Source organism: Caenorhabditis remanei, chromosome V (genome assembly GCF_010183535.1).
Source record: "Caenorhabditis remanei strain PX506 chromosome V, whole genome shotgun sequence".
Lineage (NCBI taxonomy): Eukaryota > Metazoa > Nematoda > Chromadorea > Rhabditida > Rhabditidae > Caenorhabditis > Caenorhabditis remanei.
The window spans coordinates 16,114,810-16,137,590 of record NC_071332.1 but is presented as its reverse complement, the minus strand read 5'-3'; the positions used below and the strand labels follow the sequence as shown (position 1 = coordinate 16,137,590).

At 36.2% G+C, this 22,781-nt stretch overlaps 6 protein-coding genes across 6 annotated transcripts; 2 read left to right on the top strand and 4 right to left on the bottom strand.

Moving 5' to 3' along the window:
- Positions 1-2,674: 2,674 nt before the first annotated feature.
- On the bottom strand, positions 2,675-3,454 carry GCK72_020501 (uncharacterized protein; the record flags this gene model as incomplete). Its single annotated transcript, XM_053733616.1, has 2 exons — positions 2,675-3,201; positions 3,283-3,454. The coding sequence occupies 2 exons, from the start codon at positions 3,452-3,454 to the stop codon at positions 2,675-2,677; spliced, it is 699 nt and encodes a 232-aa protein (XP_053582529.1).
- A 338-nt stretch (positions 3,455-3,792) lies between these two features.
- GCK72_020500 (uncharacterized protein) lies at positions 3,793-4,277 on the bottom strand (the record flags this gene model as incomplete). Its single annotated transcript, XM_003116485.2, has 3 exons — positions 3,793-3,893; positions 3,946-4,123; positions 4,167-4,277. 3 exons carry the CDS (start codon positions 4,275-4,277, stop codon positions 3,793-3,795), a joined length of 390 nt encoding a protein of 129 aa, XP_003116533.2.
- A 2,905-nt stretch (positions 4,278-7,182) lies between these two features.
- GCK72_020499 (uncharacterized protein) lies at positions 7,183-7,821 on the top strand (the record flags this gene model as incomplete). The annotated part of the gene is made up of 2 exons (XM_053733615.1): positions 7,183-7,226; positions 7,521-7,821. The coding sequence occupies 2 exons, from the start codon at positions 7,183-7,185 to the stop codon at positions 7,819-7,821; spliced, it is 345 nt and encodes a 114-aa protein (XP_053582528.1).
- Positions 7,822-12,004: 4,183 nt separating this feature from the next.
- On the bottom strand, positions 12,005-13,297 carry GCK72_020498 (uncharacterized protein; the record flags this gene model as incomplete). Its single annotated transcript, XM_003116624.2, has 7 exons — positions 12,005-12,192; positions 12,237-12,394; positions 12,446-12,595; positions 12,639-12,770; positions 12,843-12,991; positions 13,071-13,117; positions 13,165-13,297. 7 exons carry the CDS (start codon positions 13,295-13,297, stop codon positions 12,005-12,007), a joined length of 957 nt encoding a protein of 318 aa, XP_003116672.2.
- Positions 13,298-15,921: 2,624 nt separating this feature from the next.
- On the bottom strand, positions 15,922-21,788 carry GCK72_020496 (uncharacterized protein; the record flags this gene model as incomplete). The annotated part of the gene is made up of 11 exons (XM_053733613.1): positions 15,922-16,109; positions 16,154-16,311; positions 16,355-16,507; positions 16,551-16,682; positions 16,841-16,983; positions 20,625-20,731; positions 20,778-20,890; positions 20,940-21,247; positions 21,307-21,461; positions 21,515-21,580; positions 21,623-21,788. 11 exons carry the CDS (start codon positions 21,786-21,788, stop codon positions 15,922-15,924), a joined length of 1,689 nt encoding a protein of 562 aa, XP_053582526.1.
- GCK72_020497 (uncharacterized protein) lies at positions 18,761-20,044 on the top strand (the record flags this gene model as incomplete). The annotated part of the gene is made up of 5 exons (XM_053733614.1): positions 18,761-19,009; positions 19,055-19,171; positions 19,659-19,749; positions 19,801-19,895; positions 19,946-20,044. 5 exons carry the CDS (start codon positions 18,761-18,763, stop codon positions 20,042-20,044), a joined length of 651 nt encoding a protein of 216 aa, XP_053582527.1.
- Positions 21,789-22,781: the final 993 nt, after the last annotated feature.

Below are 22,781 nucleotides of genomic sequence, written 5' to 3'. Positions count from 1 at the left end.
CCTATGCCTCCCTTGTGGGGAGGCTCCGGCTCACATACCCCTATTCTGTTGTTTTACGCCTTGGGGCGTTATTTTATCGAAAAGTAATAGAAAAAAAGCACTACTTTTGTCGAAAAGTTAAGTAAAATAGTGAATTTTCATTGAAAAGAGGAAGAAATGTGATACATTATGTTGGTGACTATGTAAAAAACTATTCACAAATTATTGAAGACTAACAGGGAGAAATTGTCAAGACTAGACAATATTCACATGTTGATGTTAAGTGTGTACAAATAGAAGATGCTTCATGTACATTTTTTTATGTTTTCCCCCCACACACATCTGAAACCCTTTGTGGAAAAATCTCCCCGGTGAGGGGGGATGATATTCTTCTCTACCCCTTTCTTATGCACACACCCCATTTTTGTAGTTGAGACATTTTTGTAGTTGACATGTTTTTTATTTAAAAAACTGATAAATATACAATTAATACAATAAAAAATAGATAAATATAAAATTAATACAATAAAAATAGATAAATTAGATAAATACAATGAAAATTAGATAATGCTAGATAAATACAACGAAAATTAGATAATGCTAGCATCGGTGGCGGAGTTGGAGGCACGGTGGGAAGAGGACGAGGAAGAGAACGAGGAGGATGAGGAAGAAGGAGAAGAAGCACTGGGTGCGGATGATGGCGGATTTCAAAATTAAATTTTTTTTAAATATGAAATAAATTTGTTGGAAAATGTGTAAAGAATTTTCAAAAAAAAAACAGACCGCGGGCACGCCATCCCATTACCGTGCATAATTAATTAGATTTTGCGGGAAAACACGGTTTCAACCATAAGCTCATTAATTATTACCGAACTCATTTAATATGCAGCACGCATAATTAATTAGATTATGGTGCGAAATGTTCCTGAATAATTAAGTGCGTTTTGAGGGAGATAACACTCAATCACTACTGATGTATGGTATGATAACAGATGAAAAAATCGTTTTGTGTTTGCATGTTTTATGAAAACAGCAAAACAAGTTTTCAAAGAACAAAAAACTTCCTTGTAACATAAACATGGTGGCATCCATTACGAAAATACACTGCTCGTCATAAGTTTATTCCACTCCCTATATCAGGAGTTTCTGTGAAAACAAAGAGTTTTAAAGCAAAATTGTTAATACCATTAGATTGAGCGCCTGAATAAACCTAAGGTGCTGAATTGTCAGAAATTTATTTCAAATATTACGGTTCCATCAACCAAAAATCACTTTTTTGACCGTGTAAAATTATCTCATTTGGGAGTAGAAAAACTCCTCATGAAAAATATGATGATACGGTAATATTGTCATGAAAAGTTGTGGCGTACACACTTATTGAGCAATAGGCTACATATATTCTAAACAGCAGAAAACTGTACAAGATTGAAATGTTTTGAAGTAGAAAGAAAAAAAGATTTATGAGGAGAAAAAATCAGTTTTGCGTTGCACAGGGAGGCATTTGAACCACTGCCACCTTATTGCTCTCGCAAAACCTTTTAATTCCCAAAATTTTCAAGGTTTCCGTTCTATAAGGTTTGTGAATAAGAAGCATAATAATGGTGGCAAACAATCCGTGTGAAGTTATCATAATTACCGAAAAATTAGTAAAAGCCAAATCAAAATTTTTAGTGTAAATTGTTGATAAAATATAGCAAGCTGGAATCATGATCACCACAAATGGAAGAGCAACTTGGATGCACACGGCTATGAAAAATTGACGTTGTAGCTGTGTAGTTCGTTGTGATTGAGATTTGATTCCGAATATGAAATTGACAGTTTTTGCAAAGAAAAAGAAGACTTGACTCCAAATAAACATAGTGAATAAGCCACTACAGACAAAAATTAGATATTCATTTCCAAGCATAAAAAACTTAGAGTGATTGACTATTTTGAGTGGAAGGCAAGGAAGCTTTTTCAGAGCTATTTGTCTTGCAACTGACTGATCCGGCATATTGAGAAAAGATGGCACGAGTACGTTAAGTGTAATAAAATAATTAATGAAATAATGTACCACTCGTTTGAATCTTCGGCTATGTGTATCACAATCCAAACGTACCAAATAGTTGTACCGATTTTCGAAGAACATAGTGACAGCTGGTCCATAAACTGAGAACGAAAACTATAGAAAATAAACCGAAATTCGGAAAACTTACGTAAAAACAATGTAAGTCCGATGTAACATTGGATCGATATGGGCATCCCAATAAATGAAAGTACTCCAATCGAATAACCAGAACAAATTGGAAATATTATTACTGGGAAAGCAAGTGTTGTTGTGTATATGTCATATAAAGCGAATCTGCAATTCATTCTTGAAAAACTGTGTTATAATTGAACTCACGTCAAATGTACTAACAGCATAGGAATCTTCATTTTTCCCATTTCATTTGGGGTCTTCATAATGATTATGTAAGCTCCCAAAGTATGGAGTGGTACTTGAATAACAGACAAACTATGTAAAGCTAGTTCCAGAAATTCATCGGATTCGAAATAGTTGTTTCGATATGTACAACTCATGCTCAGCGACTATACGATCTATGGTTGAAATGGGAATGATAACAGATGACAAAGCTAATTTGTGTTTTCGTATGTCTCATTAGAACAGAAAAACAAGACTTCATAGAAAAAAACTTCCTTATATCGAACATAGTCATTAAGAAAATATGATCTCATTTGTTTTTGTTTTTTTCTCTGTTTGATCGATGGATTTGCGCAGAAGGGCGCTGGCAGCAGGTTGCATTTCTACGTCTACACTAATTGGATCGGAGCGGGGAAATTTCAAAGCTCTTTCTAGGCGCTGTTTTTCGAGCTCTTCGCGGGATAACGATTTACGGATGAATACAGGCGGATGAGGGGCGGTGACAAAAGAACGGAGGGTTTTGGCTTTAGACAGGATTGCTCTTTGGGATTGGGAACATGGCATTATCACCTTCAGTAATCTACTTCTTCCATCATCACGAGGTCGACCAAGTCTGTAAACAGCCATAGGGGAGCATCCAACATCCAGATAACGGAACAACATCTGCACATGTGATAGGTCAGCCAGGTTCTTCTCATGTTCGAATTTCGATCTACTTTCCGGCACATTAATGATGACGACTGAGCGGTTCCGTTCTTTCACTTCCGCTGGGTCTTCGTTGGTTGCGGTTTTTGGTTGCGGTCTCTTCTTTATTTGGGCGTCTAAGTGACTTACTCTTAGTTGTTGGGCTGCCAATTTTTTCGTCAGCAACTCAATTCTATCATTGATCTATTTTACTTCACCTCGGAATGATTTCATGGCCTGGTGAAATTCCGAAATATTGAACACACGTTTGAAGAATTCGATGGCCTCCACCGAGAATAAAACTTTTTTGACGGTCGCAATGAGTGTTTCTTCTTTGTCACTTGGTGCTGCTTTCCTCTTCTTTGAGGGACCATCCCCTTCATCGACCATGATTCCAGGATTTGCGGCAAATTTCGTGAAAAAAGAACACGTAATGAAAAAAGAACACGTAATGATAACACCTGACCCGGGTCGGGTACCGGCGTTTTCCTCTATACCCGGGCACCCGGGTATTTGGTCTCACAGAAAAAGGATTCACGTTCGTCTCGCGATATTCGAGAGTATGCCGAACTTTATGCTGAACAAAACAAGAAAGAACGAAACAAGAATATGCTGGATTCAGCTGGAATTCTCACAAAGTGCTAAAACTGATTCTCGCGAGACGACACTCTAGTGTGGAGGATTTTGGAGCGTCTTGAAATATATTTGTTTCACAGAATTAATCATTATCATACTAAGGCCAAGGCATTTGTGACGGTTGCTGGTGGGTTCCTCGGTGTATCCCCTCCAAGGAATTCAATGCAATCCTTGGCGAAACCTCGTAAAAACCCTGAAATTCTTATTATGTTTCAAAATAATTGCGCTCAAATAACAATTCGTACTCTTATAAGCGTTCTTGTACTCCGTGACCACTCTCAGCACTATCGAAGTGTCCACCAGTGGATAGGCACTAAATCCCAATGTCACAACTCCAGAGTGAAAACTTAGTTTGAAGTCGAGAAATGGGGAAACCAAGACAACGAATCCGGGGAGTTGGAAGAAGATGGTGGGCGCGGCGACCTATGAAAAAAATAGTAAATGCGCTCCAGTGAAAACCACGAACCTGGAGAATCAACGCATTGAAAAACTGGCGCTGCATCCTCTCATGTTCAGATGATGTGGCGGTGAGCTTTCCTTGGGTTCTTCGATACATGATGACCCCGGAAACCAGCATGATAGAATACTGGAAAACTAAAATAGCAGAGACACAGCTGACGCAGACTGAACTATTCCAGCGGATTGTTTTGAGGGGACCTTCGCCGTTCTGAAGTTTTTTTGTATGACTACAATGCTCACGCAATGAAAAATCTGAATCTGTTTGTAAATCTTGATCAAGTCCTCACATATGCAAGCACCGCGAAATGCGGCACATTTTTGATCTCCACTCCGTAGTTCTGAAGGACTTCATTTCTCATGTAGCTTAATGTGTCTTCATCCGGGGAAACTAAAATTGTTGACAGTAACCACAACATCCCGCTGAGAAATGTGTAAAACAGCCAGAGGATATACTTCCACCCGTCGAAATATTTCGTCCAGGACGGTCTGGGAAAAGTTTTACTTGAAGCCAGATGGGCGGAGGCTCACTTGGTAATCAGACAAGCTCTGTATAGAAATTGAACGGCCAGGAAGGCAAGGATCATTGAGTAGAAGCCGCAGTAGATTACTGAAATTTTCATCCAATATAAATTTTAAACAGTCACTCTACACATTGACTAGATTTTTCACTTACAAAGTCCAAACTCTGCTATTCGCTTTGAACTCCTGAATGAGCTGCCCAAGGTGAATAGGATGAAGCAACCGTTGTAAGAATGAAATAACGGTCTCACCAAAATATCCATCGTAGAAAATGCGATGCCAATTAACGCAAAAGTGATTATCATCTTCCGATAAGTACCCACAATTTGTTTAGTATGGAAAACTGTGAGGTAGATCAAAGATGTGTTGAGAAATATTGTTATAACATAGAACAGTCTGGAGATGTTATTAGGGAGAGATGTTAATTCGATACCCATGCTTTCATTTGAATAAGATGAGGATTGTTTTTTACAATATGGGCTGTAGACCAAGAGGAAATTGTTGTATCCTGTTGTTGTATAGTTAGACTGATAGGTTTCTGTATTATGTTATGAAAAACCAAAATAATTATGTTCAAGTTTTTGCCAACGCTCTGAAGAGATGACAACAAATTTCTAAAAAATGATATCGAGATGAAGAATCCAGGGTGAGCCGACAATAATGAGGCTCATGTTTTGGAAGTCAAGTTTTTTTGGGTGCAATTGTTGTTCATTTTTTTCAATAGACTCATAAACAACAAATTAAATTTAAACATGTCGACTCATTGCCTTGAAAAAAAGAACCAAAATACTACCCTTTATTATTATTCTACACTATTAAGCTCTAGGCGTATAACCCTTAATCTCATTTCTTTCAACCAATACTTGAAAAGAAGATGACGATTTCTTCATCCTTAAGGATCTATCCACATTTCGGGTTAATCTTAAACTTCCACTTTATCTTCTTCCTACTAATGGAATAGTTCTGTCTGTCCGTCCGACGCTTCTCCCTGAATAACTTTTTTCTCTCTAAACCGTTTCAAAAGATGTTTGGGGGTATAACCATGAACCTCCGAGCGCTTCAATTTTTTGGACCCTGGGTGTCAGATTACTGTAGGATTACTGTAGCTACCGTAACCCAAAAAATGAAAAAGTGTTTCACACAGAACGAGGGGAGACCAGACTGGGGTGGTAACAACCTTGACCCCTCAGCATGACACCCAAAAAAAGTTGGGTCGGTTACTGTAGGATTACGGTAGTTACAGAGTTTTGAACATTAACAGTCGAATCTGAATACCTTGGAAGGTTCAGATCCCCACTGATCGAGTACGTTGATAAATTTCTTCTATGGCAGATAACTTTTCTATAACTTTTCTTATACTTTCCTACACTTACAATTTATTTTCCGTTATTTGTTTTTTTAAGTTTTTTGAAATTCAAGTAATGCACTTGAATGAAGCCACTCAGTAATACCGAACTTTGTGAATAGGAACATGTGGAATTTTGGAACCAACCGTTTTCAAATTATGACGTTTCCACCATGAACTCCTCAAACTAAACGTGTTCAAACTGTCCCAGAAACGATTTCCAATTTGTGAATAAGATTTTTGATCGCCAACATCCCCCTCATCAGAACATATTGCATTAATATGACGTCTCACCAAATTTTCCATTCCCGGAGGAATAATTCATTAGACAAACATACAGTTTAATCTGTAAACATGTCTGAAAGATGATTCATTCACATGACATGTGAGAGAACAAGAACGAAGAGAGAGAAAAATATTTGAATAAAAACATAGCTCCTTCCTCATTATTCCGCATTGATAAGCTTAAGGCTTGACTTTCAATCTCATTATTCTCCCCAAGAGGAAAATGACGATGCCTATGATTTTACGGATCTCCCAATATTTTGAATTCATTTCCACTGAGATATCAACTCTCCTGTTGCTCTGGTTAATAATTAACAAATCTTCCAGAAGACTTGGCTCTTATAAATATCTTATGCTTTCCTTCTCCTTATTTTCCATCGTTTACGCGATCATTGAGATTTTGACGCAACCGGTAACGCACTACAACAATACCCCAATAACTTCAGAGATTCCAGATCTCTGAAGTTATTGGTTGCATGAAGCGAGCCTAATTATATACGCCGACAGCTTTTTGAAGCATCACAAAGAGATCTCTCAGTTTTTTGTGTGTTTGTATTGTGCTAGTTTTGGACTTTGTGTTTCCCTGTTGGCCACACATTTTGTGTACAGGTTCTTGGCGATTTGCAGGTGAGACTTGAGACTCAGATTAGACTAAACTTGAAAATTATAGACCAAATGATCTAAATAAGCTATCCGGCTGCAACCTTCTCAAAATCTATATTCTCCCTTTTTTTTTCTCCACAATTTGGTTCCTAATTGGTTATATCCCACTAGAACCATCTGACTTGAAGGCTGAGAACGTGAGGTTCATATTTCTTACGCAGAATTTTTTCAAATTGTGTTTTTTCCAGAAAATCAGTATTCGAACATTATAATGAAGACACCCGTGCACTGGGGTATATTGGAGTTCTATACTACGTAAGTTTAGATTCTTGTTGGCGCGGCAATACTCGAAGTTACAGTATACCGATAAATCGGGTGCCACCGTTATAAATTAGAACGATTTTATATCCTGTTTTGGGGTTTGCGGTATCATGGTACCTGACGAAAATCTGACACAACAAAACTTTAAAATATTTTCAGCAGCTATCCATTATTACCATTCTAGTCTGTGGCTTTAAAACCTATCAAAAGATGAAACGGGTTGGATCGTCGATGAGTACCAAGACGAAGGAGTTGAACAATCAACTGTTCAAAACATTGACACTGCAGGTATGACGACCGAGTCAAATTCTCTCCTGTATTTCAGACTCTTGTCCCAATGCTTACTATGTTCACCCCAGTTGCACTTCTAGTCATCCTCCCCATGTTTTCTATAAATGTGGGAACATTTGCTAATGCACCAAGTCTAAACGCTGGAATCTACCCTGCTCTCGATGCCACAATTGCTATTTTCATGATAAGAGATTTTCGGGAAGCAGTGACATGTCGTCGTGGGCAGAAGGTCGCATTCAGCACCACATCGGGAGTTGCGTATTCGGTTTCTACGGATAATGGAGTTTTTTTTTTTTGAATAAGTCTCTTGATATATATTTTTTTACGAAAAATGAATCATTACTGAAAAATCGCAAACATCAAAATGTCCCTCATCGTACCTGATAATAAACACCTCCATATCGAAACGTCACACTGGCTTAAAATAATTAATTCATCGGGGGCTTCTTTCGGTAAACAAACTGTGGGGTATTAGATGTAAACATGTCTAAAAAATTTGCATTGGAAATTACTTCTGATCTATGTCTTTGATTTCAAAACAACACCCTCGATCAAGTGTTGAATTCCGTTTTCCGGCTGGAAAAATTAATTTATCGTTTATATGTAGAATGAAAGTTAATTCACCACAAAACCCAAAAAAATCAAAAACAGAAGTTGTAGTCTAATGTCTGTGGTTCTTTTTCAGCACTTCTCGATGTTTACTGTTTCCTTTTATAAAAATTGATAAGATACGGAGGAGGAGGACTAACCTGTCCCTTTTTAAACGAGCTCCCTTCTCAATGTCTCTCGTTTTCTCACACGGTTTCCGTCGTATCAAATCTGAACCCATTACATATCGGTCTTGAAGTTTGTTCAAAACGAAGCAAACCAAAACATAACTAGAAACGACAGCTTGTGCGAAGAATGTATCATTTACTAAGTCTGACTGTAATTCTGTTTCGGATCGTTCAAAGAAGATACTTAAAGATATGAATAAAAATGAATCAAACAACAACCTAATTAGAAACGGCATCATGTGTGAAGGGAAGAAGATGTGGAAAAAGACGGTTAACCGGGTAGTGAGGAAAGTAACTCCCTCTCACCCCCTATTCAAACGACTTGTATGCTTGAGATCGAGTTCAGAGCTTCAACTTTATTCTTAATTTTCTCCATTCCTAAATGCATTCAGCAAAATTTGAAACAAATTTTGGAAATCCCAACCGTTCCTTTCTAACCGTACTGATCTTGACGCGTAACTTCATCTCGACTCGGGATCTTTCACTAGATTCTCCAACTTGTTTTCCCAATCTTTTCATCTAAATTTTCTGTTGTAGATCCGCTGTCTAGATTATTCTATTAGAAAATTGATGTATAAAAATCGGGCCGTTTAAATTTCGAGATTCTCTGTTTCTGCGATTTATAGGAAAAGCGACCGATGGGATCACAAGTCGAAAAGTATTTCTGGATTGTCATGACGTTTTTGGTCTCAATGAGTGTCTACGGGTTCTTCTATTTTCAAAGTCATTATACAGTTAATATATCTAATGAAATCATACAATGATAATTGGGAATTGAAATGGAGAGTTCAGGTGAGAAAATCAGTTAACCAATTTTTCGTCACTTCATTTTTTTTCAGATTTCTCGAGTGTCACTTTTTCGGAAATTGTGGTCGTCACTGAAGAACTCCCTCCTATTTAGAACTAGCTTTATCAAGAATAACCTTCAACAATTCACGGGTCACCTGCGGGATTCAGCTATGAAAGAATTTAAGCAACGTTCTCAGGGAATTTTGAGCGATTCGTCGAACATGTGAGGTTTTTCGCACTCGCTTCAATTTTCTTTATACATATTCTTCACTTTTAAAACACAAAAGTCATTTATTGTTTTCATTAATATTCATTTTTTTGTTTAAAAATTGAAAAAATTAATCAAGTTTCTTGCCCTTCTTGGTGTTGTTGGCTGTCACACGGTCCCCAAGTCCACTAACGCGCACCAAACGTTTCATGCGCATCTCTCGTGCTTTGCTGCAAGAAACGCGCAAATACTAGAGGCCACTCATTTGAAAATACACTATTTCACATTAGAAAAATATAAATAGAAATGCTCATCAACAGAAAAAAAATCATTAAAAACCTACATCGACAACTTTTCAGACACCCATTCCGAACCGATGTGGGTGATTTACAGTTTCCGTTAAAATCTGTTTTTTTCACGTTTTTACAGATTTTTCTGATGGTTCTCGATTTCAGAACAACGTCTCATCATGAGAATGTGCAATTTATAAATTGAAGCCATTTTTAGTCAAAATCTGGACATTGTTGAAAATTACGAAAAGTTTGGCTGTTGGAAATTACGAAAAGTCTTACCTCAATGATTTCTGTGATATTCCTGTTTTGTTTTCTTCCTTGCACGATACTTGCCATCTTAAAGAATAAATGAATAAATAAATAAATAAGGAAACCCTCGGAATAAGGGTTGCAGATTGAGCAACTAACGCAGTAGTGGTTCACGACCCAAAAAAAGGACCCACTTTCATCTCCTACGAGAAGTCTTAAACATGTTTTTTGGATTAACTTTGGTACTTTTTCACTTACAAACCTATCTTCTTCTGTCGAACGGTATCCTTTTTTATATTCATAACATAATAGTATGTTTGAAACAAAGAATTAATACAGAATAACAATGAAAAAGAAAGGAAAAATGAATTGATTTTTCCAAGTCGACGTTATCTACATAGACTCTGCGAAAGCTTTCGATAAAATTCCCCACGACATCCTACTAAATAAACTCATCGCGCTTAGGTTAAATGAGCATCTGGCTCAATGACTTCTTGATGACTCAATGACTTCTTGACGGATAGAACGTTCAAAGTTAAGGTAGGTAGTGAAATGTCCAGATTCAGAAGCGCCCTGTGCGGAGTCCCACAAGGTGCCGTCCTCTCCCCTGTTCTTTTCGGTATTTTTGTGAATGAATTGTCCTCGCTGATTCCAAAAAATTTTCACTGCAAGCTGTTTGCAGACGATACAAAACTGTACGCATCGGTAAATAACAAAACGGTGGAGAACTCCCTACAAAAAGGAATAGACATAGTTGTGGAGTGGTCTAGATCTAGCAAACTCCCCCAAGACAACGCTAAAACGGTGGCTTTAACTGTGGGAAAAGTGCGAAAAGCAACGGAGTATTCGATCGATGGACAGACTATAAAAAAGGAAAATTTGACAAGGGACCTAGGATTCCTAATATCAAACAAACTTGACTTCACTGAACACTGGAGGAAAACAACAAACACGGCAAAGTTTTTAACAGCTCAGATTTTCAATCAGTACGATAGCAAGAAAATAAGATTGATGGTATTACTTTATAAGACTTTTATCCGGCCAGTGCTGGAGTATGGCACTAGTATAAGCTCCCCCCTAAAAGTATCTGACGAAAAGCTAATTAAATCGGTTCAAAACTCCTTTACCAGAAGACTATACAGTAGGCACACGGGCAAATACTTAAGACCAAACGACCCGGGCTACAAAACCTCTATAGAGCGCAACCAACTCTACGGGCTCTCTTCTCTGAAAGACAGGCGCCTGCAAATAGATTTAAAAAACTCATCGAAAAAATTATGAGTGACAAAATAGATCTCAAGACAGCCGAATTCTTCACACTATCACAAAACAATCGCACGCGCGCGAAAACTAGATTCGTTTGGAAGCGACCCAAAAACAAACTGCGAAGGAAATTCTTTGTCAACCGTACTCTAACTTATTTGACACAACTTAACAGCGCATCCAATGCACCCCAACGAAACCCCGTTTAAATGCATCCAACATAATTTAACTCGCCCTCACAATATTATGTTACCCTCACTGCCTACGTGTTATTCATGTATTATGCGTACTGGTTTATTTTCACGACTGATAAGTCGTAATAAACAATTACAATACGATAGAGCGCATGGTCATAAACTGGGCGAATCGCCCAATAAATAGGCGTAATTACTTGCAAAGTACTGCGAGACAAAGCGAACAGTCACGTGTTGGTCATTTCTACCGACCGTTGATTTTCAAAAAAGATTTAAAAAAATTAAAATCGCAAACTTTTTCTGAAAAACGAAATAAACATTTTGTAAAAATTAATTGGGAAAGAGAACCGAAAAAGTTCGCAATTTCAATTTTTCACTGGATTATGCATTTCTGTAGCACCACTTGTCAAGTTGATCTGTTATCTTAAAAAAAAAGAGAAAAGAAATACATTCTTAAACAGAAAATGCACGAAATCGGTCATGACGTTCGATGCTATGGAGTGGAAGACATGATTTTGAGGAAAAGCATTCAGTTCGAAACATTTCATCCAATTGATATATAAAATATATTTATTTTTCAGACGGGAACACTTTGATTTTTAGTAATTCTATGTATCTGTATGGAAGTCACAATTGTGTGACTTGCAAACACAACGAAATCTTGAAACTGACATGAATAAAAACACAGAATAAACATCGAGCAACACAATTACTTTGGAATAGTCCAGAAATTTGTCCGATACTTTTCGTCCAAACCGTCCCGTTTGAAAGGGAATATCAGGTAATCGAAGAAATACATTTTGTGCAGTAAATCTCTAATAAATGGGTCTTCACGTACTTGTCGTTCAGCTTCGACTCGACGAGGAGAAGTATGGGTGGAATGAGGGGTTTCACCAACTGAAAATAAAAGTCACGAGAGTTTAGAGATCAATGTAGCCTACCTAAAGAATCATTTTGAATTTTCTCCACTAAACTTTCGTTAATTCCTTGTCTTCTCAAAATATTGGTTAAATGTGAAATCGAAGATTTCCTTTCCTCAAAATCTGAGCCTATCATCAGCAAATGCCATTTTTTTAGGTCTTGATCGAACTTGCAATTCCTGAAAAAGCACTTCAGAGTTTTTTTCCACATATCTGATAGATTTTTCTACCAAGAAAGAGGAGCAGCATGTTGTACAATGGGTACGACGGGAGATTTCTGGAATTCATGTCGATAGTTCTGAATTTTTTTCAATTCATCATACATTATTTGTATGAAACATCTCATGTTGCCGTCACAATCAAAACAATATAAGTCCGTTCTGTAAAAGAATAAAATTTGGTGGTTTCGATTTTAAAACTCACCCAAAGCACTTTTCTAAATACAATGAAACAAATCTGTGGATCGGGTCTCGAATGAAAACAAACCGTGCAGTCTCGTTGTCATTCAACAGTTGAGGTGTTGGTTTTCGGAACTCACTTTTATCTAAGCAATATCTTAAATGGTAATATTTATTTGTTTTTTAGGTATTACAAAACACGTTGTGAACAACAAGCATCACGACGAACCTATGAGTTGTATTTAACCAATTGTCGCTCAAACTGTTATGTTCAGCTCTAAAACTGTCTTCATCATACAATAAACACATTATATTGATTGTCAATTGAGACATTGATTTTGGAATTCCACATGAAATTAATTTTTTATCTGGAACAGCCTGGAACAGATCTAAGTCAAGGAGAGACTATCTTCACAAGATGAGAAAAAATACATGTTCAAAGAAATTAAAAACTTACAAAAGTTTCAGGAAAATAACTTATGAACGGTTGAATAAAGTCTTCCACTGTAATCAAAGCAATTTAAATATAAAGTCGATAAAACAATTCAAACCTCCCGGGAAATTTACAGCGTGTCCATCGACATAAACTGTATAATGACTTTGAAAATAGAAATACCCGTAGACACTCAATGATACCGAAAACGTCACGACAATCCAAAAATACTTTGGCGCCGGTGATCCCATCGGTCTCTTTTCTTATAGATCGCCGAAACAGAGAATCTCTGAAACCGAACGGTTTTTATACATGAATTTTCGGCAGTATAATCTGGACAATGGATCTACATAATATAATTTTGATGAAAAGATAGAAAAAAACTGGTCGGAGAACATTAGTAAAGATCAGTCTGGCTGGTATAATTGAGGTTCAGTTGTTATCTTACTAGTGAAAGATCCCGAGTCGAGATAAAGTTAAGGGTCAAGATCAATACGGTTAGGAGGGAAATCGTTCGGGATTTCCAAAACTTGTTTTAAATTTTGCTGAATGGAGAAAATTGATCTCTAAGTTGAAGCTCTGACCTCGATCAAAAACATACAAATCGTTCGAATAGGAGCTGAGGGGGAGTTACTTTCCTCACTCTCCAGTAAACCGTCTTTTTAGAACATCTTCTTCCCTAGTTAGACCTTTTTGTTATCTTCGCACGTGCTGCCTTTTCTAGTTATGTTTTTGTTCGATTCGTTTGTAATCAAATCCTTAACTACTTTCTTTAAACAACCCAAAACAGAGTTGAGCAACAGTCAGTCTTAGCAAACGCTACAAATCATTCCATTGATAAATTGGGTAATTGCTTTAAAAATTGGAACTCCTGAAAACCATTTTTGAAATTTGTTGAAATGTGCTTCGTTGGCGGTTCTAAAGAGTTAATGTATATCTCCTACTGCCCGAACTGAATATTTCATTTCTCTTGTTTTTATTTTTCTCACTACGATGCCTGTGTTTTTTTTCTCTATTTCAAACTGTTTACGGAAGTCTTTTAGATTTACAAATATTTAACCAAACTGGCTATAAGAAATGGTTTGGTACTAAATTCCATGCGTGATACGTAGCCTTTCTGAGGGAATGCTCAACAACTCTCGTCGACTACTTGAGTGTCCTAACTTCTGATTGTGCCGACCTCAAGATAACGATCGCCCTCGATTTGCCGCGTATAAGGAAACGGAATCATTAGTTCAGACAGACTTTTGGTCGTGCGCTCTCGAAGACACGCTCTGGAAGTTGTGCTCAACGCCGTCGATCGGGATCTCTCAGCCGTCTGCTGCACTCTCCTCTTCAACAGATATTCTTCTAACGCCCAAAACACCACAAAAATTCAAGTATCCTTCTGGCCCTTTCTCACTATTGAATAAACCTGTCAAACCTTTCCTTATTGTTCTCGCGTATTAATTCTGACGAGGTTCATCTTCCCTTTTGCGTCAGAACATGCTGCATCGAGCGGAAAACGAACCGCTTGGCCGGCAAAATTTGCGTGACCGGCAAGCATTCTACTATTGAACCACCGATGATCAGAAGACTTTCTTACGCTGAGTTTGTTTCAAACATGTTTTTTCCAGTAGTTCAATTTTTGAGCATTATAATGTTGATTATGTACTGCACCCGATATGTCGGTACACTGTGACTTTGAATACGACCTCGCCCACAGCAATCTAAACTCACGTAGTATAGAATTACAATGTACTTAGTATAAAAAAAATTCTTTATCAGAATTGGTGTTTCCGGTTAAACCGAGCACAGCTGTCTTTAAGAGCAGAATATGTAAATATGATCTCAATCATTTCCTGTCATTAAACCCAACAAATTATTAACTTTACTTTACCTCCTATGGATAGTGGAGCTAATCTCGAGGTTGCATAAAGTGCAGAAAACTATTTTTTCTTTATTAAAAAGTAGTTTTTTTCTTTTTTTTTTGCTACCGCTAGAATAGGCCCATTATCATTATGTATGTATTCTTTCTCTTTTTACTAACCATCTCTTACATGTAAATTCAAAAACCATTCCATTTTCTCGTGTCAGTGGTTTCCGCCCTTCGATGAAATAAAGAAATAAATTAACAAAATAAAAAGTAAAAAAACTGAATCACTCATATAGAACATTTTTTTTTTCGAATTTTGAAATCAAGATTAAAAAAATTATTTTATTTACGAACATTTTTAGTTGCTCAATTTTCATTTTTCCCACATAAAGTTGTTTCCTTTTTATGATCTATTTCGATTTAACTTCAAATCCAATTTTTTCGAATGGAATAGGAATGTTCAAGTTGAAAAAAGTTCAGTAGAGTAAGATACCCGAGTCTTCGTTTTTTCAAACAGTTGGCGGAAATTAAGATATGTTATACCGTAAAATCAAAACGAAAACTCATTCTTCTTATTCCAGAAAGCTGATCACTTGTGGTTTTGTAAGGGTGGTGGAGAGATTGATGATGAGTTTTTCGATATCTTTTACAGAAATGAAAGTTTTGAAGACACATGAAAAATTCATGCACTTTGTGAAACGGCTTACAGAGAAACACAATTCGGAATTTTCAGTGGAGACCATTTTGTAAATAATATAACGTTAATGTTCAATTTACAAAGTCAACAATGTTTTTAAAAGTTTCTGAATAAGTCCATTGTATTATAACAATCACTGGCTTTGGAAACATATTTACCTTTTATACACTGATTGAGGTTAAAGAGATGAACTAATTTCCCAAACGAAATGCTTAGTAATTCTATGTATCTGTATGGAACGTCACAATTGTGTAACTTGCAAACACAACGAAATCTTGAAACTGACATGAATAAAAACACAGAATAAACATCGAGCAACACAATTACTTTGGAATAGTCCAGAAATTTGTCCGATACTTTTCGTCCAAACCGTCCCGTTTGAAAGGGAATATCAGGTAATCGAAGAAATAGATTTTGTGCAGTAGATCTCTTATAAATGGGTCTTCACGTACTTGTCGTTCAGCTTCGACTCGATGAGGAGAAGTATGGGTTCCGTGAGCAGTTTCACCAGCTGAAAATAATAATCGCAAAAGTTTCGAGATCAAGGTTGCCTACCTAAAGTATCCTGTTGAATTTTCTCCACTAAACTTTCATTAAATCCTTGTCTTTTCAAAATATTGGTTAAATGTGAAATCGAAGATTTCCTTTCCTCAAAATCTGAGCCCATCATCAGCAAATGCCACTTTTCTAGCCCTCGATCAAAATTGCAATTCCTGAAATAGAGTTTTCTTTTCAAATATCTGATAGATTTTTTACCATGAAAGAGGAGCAGCATGTTGCGCCATGATGCTAACGCCAGATTTCTGGAATTCATGTCGATAGTTCTGAAGATTTTTCAATTCATCGTAGACTCCTTGTACAACACATCTCATGTTGGTGCCACAATCAAAGCAATATTTCTCCTTCGATCTGGAAGGGAATGGAATTTGGTGGTTGCGAGATTAAAACTCACCGAACACACTTATCCAAATACATTGAGATAAATCTTTGAATCGGATCTCGAATGAAGGCAAACCGCACAGTCTCGTTGTCATTCAATAGTTGAGGTGTTGGGTTTCGGAACTCGTTTTCTTCTAAGCAATCTCTTAATTAATACTATTTATTAGTTTTTGTTTCAGTAATTACAAAACACACTATGAACAATGAGCAAAAATTGAGCATATAGAACTTATGAATTTCAATCTATAGATAACAAAAAAAAAAGTTTCTGAATAATAATGTTTCCGTGTATGATTCTCTTACCGTTTATTTACCCAAGTGTCGTTCAAACTGTTACTTTCAGCTGAAAAACTGTCTTCATCATACAATAAACACATTATATTGATTGTCAATTGAGACATGGATTTTGGTATTCCACATGAAACTAATTTGTTATCTGGAACAGCCTGAAACAGATTTAAGTCAAGAAAAGACTACCTTCACAAGGAAACTTTAGTTTCCTAGATGAGAAAAAAAAACACATGTTGTTGATCAAAAACTTACTAAAATCACAGGAAAATAGCTTACAAACGGTTGAATAAAGTCTTCCACTGTAATCAAAGTAATTTAAATATAAAGTCGTCAAAACAATTCAAACCTCCCGTAAAATTGACAACGTGTCCATCTACATAAACTGTATAACGACTTTGAAAAGAGAAGAACCCGTACACACTCAATGAGACCGAAAACGTTACGATAATCCAGAAATATTTTGGCGGCGTTGATCCCATCGTTCGCTTTTCTTATAAATTGCCGAAACAGAGGATCTGAAACCGAACCACCCGATTTTTATACATGATCCTATTGGCAGAATCTGGACAACGGATCTGCAGCAGAAAGTTTTGATGAAAAGTTAGTGAAGAAACTGGTTGAAGAATCTTACTGGGGAAAGATCCCGAGTCGAGATCTTTATGGTTACGAAGAAAATCCGCTCCCCGTATAATTAGGTAATACAAAAATAATTTGCATTGGAAGAGCAGAACACTCGATTTCGAGGCAACCGATGGGTCTCTAAAATGAATATTAACTGGACACATTGTGCCTGAATTGTTTAAATTTAGTCTTCACCACTACCAAAATCAAATTCGCATAGCACAGTATTCTTGAGATCTTAAATCATAGAGGTTGTATTTGTGCTAAAGAGACAAATGACAGTCTCTTGGGCGCACACCGTAAAATTAGTAGTAATTTGAAGATGGGATCTCAAAATATACGAGCGAGTCTTACTTCATAATATTTCCGAATGCATTTCAATAAAATTCAATAAATTTTAAACTAGATTATCTTCAAACGCTCTTCATTTTGTTGATTTCAGTAAAAGATTCTTAAGAGTTTATTTAATACTACAAATTGTTTACTAATGTTTGAGTTGGTTTAAGGTGTTATCCTTTACATTAAATTCATGCTGGCGTCATCAATCTTCCCGTGTTTTACCATCAACAAAATTCTTTTACGGATACGGAATTTTTTTTTCTGCAGTACCGGTTTCACAATCAGTCCTTTGAACGATACTATCGCAGTATTTTTCTCCATGCCGATTTTTGTATTTATCTCTCTTAATTACATTCTGGGGTGTCATTAGAAGAACGAATCTGATCCCTATCACAGGGATGTATTGGGAAACTTTGAAAGTGATCTGAACAGTAACACCAAAAAAAGTACTTCCCAGCATAATTCAAAGAAAATTACAATTTATATTATTTTGTCCCACTAATTTCATCTTCCAATTGTCCTATGTTCTTTTTCTTTTGCTTTAACCTGTAAAGTGGTATGTTCAATCAGAAAATAGTGGCATACAACAAGAAATAAGGCAAATAGTTACATTGAAACCGAACAAGTGCCAGTAAGACAAGATTAAAAATGAGATTACTGTTCATCTAAGTCTCTCGAATATGCATTTCTGTTGCGCCCCTTGTCTAGTTGATCTGTTTTGTTGTTCCCCGGCAATGTTGAAAATCAAGTATTTTCTGAACAAATATATTGGTTCCAAGAGAAAAAGAATATTGTTGATATGCTTGTTAGTTTATACTGGTTAGTTTATATGATAAAACATTTATGAAAATTGAAATTTTCAGCTTTGCTTATGAAAACGTGGAAGAAAGACGATATCATACAATTGTGAGTTAGTTGGATTTCTAAATAATATTCTTAAAGGTTTCATTGAGTTTCAGAATTTCGATAGGAATGCTGCGAAATTCCATGTCAAATAGAAAAAAACACGAGGATGATCAAAAGTATCTTTCAAGCAACCTGGCAGCGTCTTCTCGTTTGGGGAATCATATTTTTGAGCTTTCTGCACTTTTAGCAATGTCAAGAAAACTGAAAAGGAAACCAGCATTTTTTATTCAAGACCACTATCACGATCAAATGCTGAATGACACGGATGTTTTGATTCCAGGACTGGTTGATCACTTTTTGATAATTAACCAGACAGTGAGCCAAAAATCTCTATTCTGTAAACTATCTGATATTTTTTAGCTGCCAGCCTCGATATTCCCTGTTGAATTCAATATGAAATGCTGCATATTCGACAATCCAGAAAGATTAATGAACAATACTGACCAGTACTTGCATATCAAAGGAATGCATTTTCAGGTGAGTAATTTTGTTTGTTACACGAAAAAATACGAGAAGGTGTTTTCAGAGCTGGAAATATTTTCCTCGTATGCGAAATGAGTTGATTGGTTATTTGAGAGAACCAACGAACTCATTCGACAGTTTGCCAAAATCAAATAAATCTACATTTGTGTTAGTTTATCTTAAGCACACTAAACCATCAAATAACATATTTTCAGCACTTGTGTACATGTGAGGCGAACGGATTTCGTGGGAACTGGGTCTCATGTTCCGGAAAAGGAATTCATCATAAGCTCAATGAAATTTGTTGAAGACAAAGGTATGGAATAAGTTTGCGAAGTACATTAAATGAGCGTTTAGAAAAGAGGAATACGCGAATGCGTACTGTATTATTTGGGGACGATTTGAGCTATTTAGAAATGTTGATAAACGAGACGATAGTTCTCAAAAATGGCAGAAGAAAGGTGAGCATTTTACTCATTTGGAAAATATACAATTATTTCAGGTTCTTAAAAATGAAGCGTATATCTCAAAAGACTCGCCATCGGATAGTCTTCTCTACTCACGATATCACTGTGATGTGGTCTTATTCTCAGGTTTTTAAAAATTACCCATAATTATTATTTAACACTAGAACAAATTTCCAGCTCCTCACTCAACATTCGGTTGGTGGATGGGATATTTTTCAAAAGGAAATCAAGTTTATTACACAGATATCAAGTATACAAATGACACCAGTATAGTAAGCCTTGAATATTTGAAATTGAGATTACACTGATCAAGTTCTTTTAGCCGCAAGGACTTTTCAACCCGGACGATTATTTTCCACCTCATTGGACACCTGTTAAATATGACAATATGGATAATGCAACTGTTATTGAAACTTTGTAGTAATAATTGCCGTAAAGAATACTGTGATTCAATAAATCTTTTTGTGGTAACATATGGAATTCAATAGAATTTAGCCATGATGAACGGACTTCGAAAAACGTTCTTTAATCAGAAAAATATAACTCATCTTTAAAAATCAGCAGATTCCGCCTGATTGTTTATTTGTCGCCAATCATATCTATTTCCTTCCATATTAGACCTATTTTTATGGGACCTAGACAGATTGGTTGGAAATTGGACTTTGTTGATGTCCGAACTTTTTCTTTTTCAAAAAAGTAGGTTTTGAAGTCTTCTAGAGACGATAACGGCTCAAACGCCGGATGGCGTTGAGAAAAGGAGGAAGACTCTGTGTTTCTTGACTCCATGTGCTTTCACTGTACTTGTCATTATCACAAATGAAATTGATTTTGAAAAATAACTTTTATAATTCTCTAACACAAAACTACGAAAGAAAACAATTTTTCACAAATGAATCAAATTTAGAGACATCAAAATTCACAGAGAGTTTTGTCTGATTGTAAAACACTTTCACAGCACTCCGAATCGATCTAATCAATAAAATAACTTCTCCAAATCGTACCATTCCGTTATCGGGGCACTTCTTAAAGGAGTAACTCATCAAGTTCGACATACACTTCGAAATCATTTTTTCAGAATCTTCAAGTTTCACTCTTCCAGGAAATGAAGCTGAAACCAAATATTAATAAAGGGTTTTATGAAATTAGTTACTTACGTGTCAAAAGTAGTAAAATTTTCAATATGACGCATTCGAGTTTATCAATTTTTAAGATCGAAAAAGGATGTTTAATCGCTCCCAATAAATCGTTGACAAACTCCGAATGATACCTATAAAACAATCCATTCGATTAAATATTAGAAGTGTTTATAAACATACGTAGACTGCAACACGGCATTCTCGTTTTGAACATCTTCAACTGGTATACCAAGAAAATAATCGGAATGTAAAAAACTGTCATTTTGAAGTAGCCAAAATCCTTTCTCAGATTTACATGATGTTTTATACGCTTGATCTATCAGTAAAAATGCAATACCAAATTCCGACATTATCAGCTTCTTTTCCACGTCATTTAAATTCCAGAAAGAGTTGAACTGTTTAGCCCAATCAATTGCATTTCGGAAGCTCAATTTGAGAACCAAATCAATGTCGTATGGTTTTGCGCGGCGGTAAAGCCTATGTTTTATCTGAAAACATGTCTAAAGGCTATAATTGAAATAAAACTAACCTTTACAACTCCACTAACGTTTTCCTTTTTGTTCGAGTTACTGTATCTTTGATGGAGTTCACGCTGTTTTCTCTGCAACTGTAGTAAACCATCGAAATCTGTGTCAATATTGTCCAGAATCTCGTCCAATCGCCTTGGTTGACGAGGTCCGAGTTTGTCTCGATTTTGAATTGCTTAAAATGTTTTTAATTCATATTTTTGCTTACTTCTTTTTCAAAAGACAAACCATTCGGATTCATTCCAGCACTGAGACATTTTTGTAGTCTACAACTGCGACAACATGATCTTGTGTCTGAAATATCTAATTAGAGACTGTACAAAATAAAGTACTCACCGAGTCCAACTTCCCGCCAACACTGTTTTTCGCAATGTTGCAGTTTTCCTTTCTGAATTGCCCTTCGAAAAAATACAATACACCCGAGGCAGGTTACTGGTCCGTACCTACTCCCGTTTGGTGTGCCACCGCAGACAGCGCATGGTGTATGACGAGGAACAGACATAGTCTATAAGATTAAAAAAAGAGTTGGCGGTGGAAAATAGAACTCAAGTTGTGTCGTGTTGAATATGATAAATCAATTTGGGAGGGGTTCTCTGTTCGTGATAAATAATACATAATCTCAATAAAAAATGTGAAAAGAGTGAGAGCACGTTTGTAGTTTGATTTTTTGAGCTTTTTCTATTTTGATACATTTGTTTACGCATGCTCAAAAAATATATTTGAAAAAAAACGCAAAAAGAGGTATTCGAAAAAAGTGTTTTTATTTAAAGAACATGACCAAAGTTCCTAAAAATGAAATTTTGAAGCTACTAGGAAGAAAAACTTTTGAACTTTATCTCGGAACAAAACTTTATGACGCTGCAAAGAAACAGTAGATAGATAATCTTTTGAAAAAAACTTCGATGGATAGCAGAAACTTTGCGTTATCTTATCATGAAATCATCGAAGGAACAGGAAACTTTGGAGGAACGAAAAATGACTAATGTGACGAAGAGATAGCTACTGGTGTAATACAGCAAGCAGAAAAACATCGAGAATGATGGAAAGAGGATAACATCTGTCAGATATTGTTGGTCTAGTTGACTGTTTTTGTGGTTTTTGTTTTACAGATAGATAACATCTTTCCAATCTTAACATGATGGTTGGAGTAAAGTAGAGCAGTTTTGAAGTTAGATGAGAAGATATGTTTTCTCGTTCGGATGTTGATGATGTCGTTGCTTATAGAAATCAGGGATTGGGCATAAAAATGTTTTTTCCGGCCAGCCCATTGTAAGTCTCATTTAAAGATGAACGCGCCTTGAAAGGAAATTCTCTGGCTGTTCAAAGAACAGGACTGATTTTTTCACGTAGTTTTCCGTATGAGTTGTTTGCGTTGCCCTAGTAAACTTGCAAGAGAAAGTTTCTACAAATTTTTCAACTACAAATACAATTATCAATTTACTAGTGATATTGTGAGACATTTCAGAATTACTAGGTTGAACTAAAGCTGAATGTG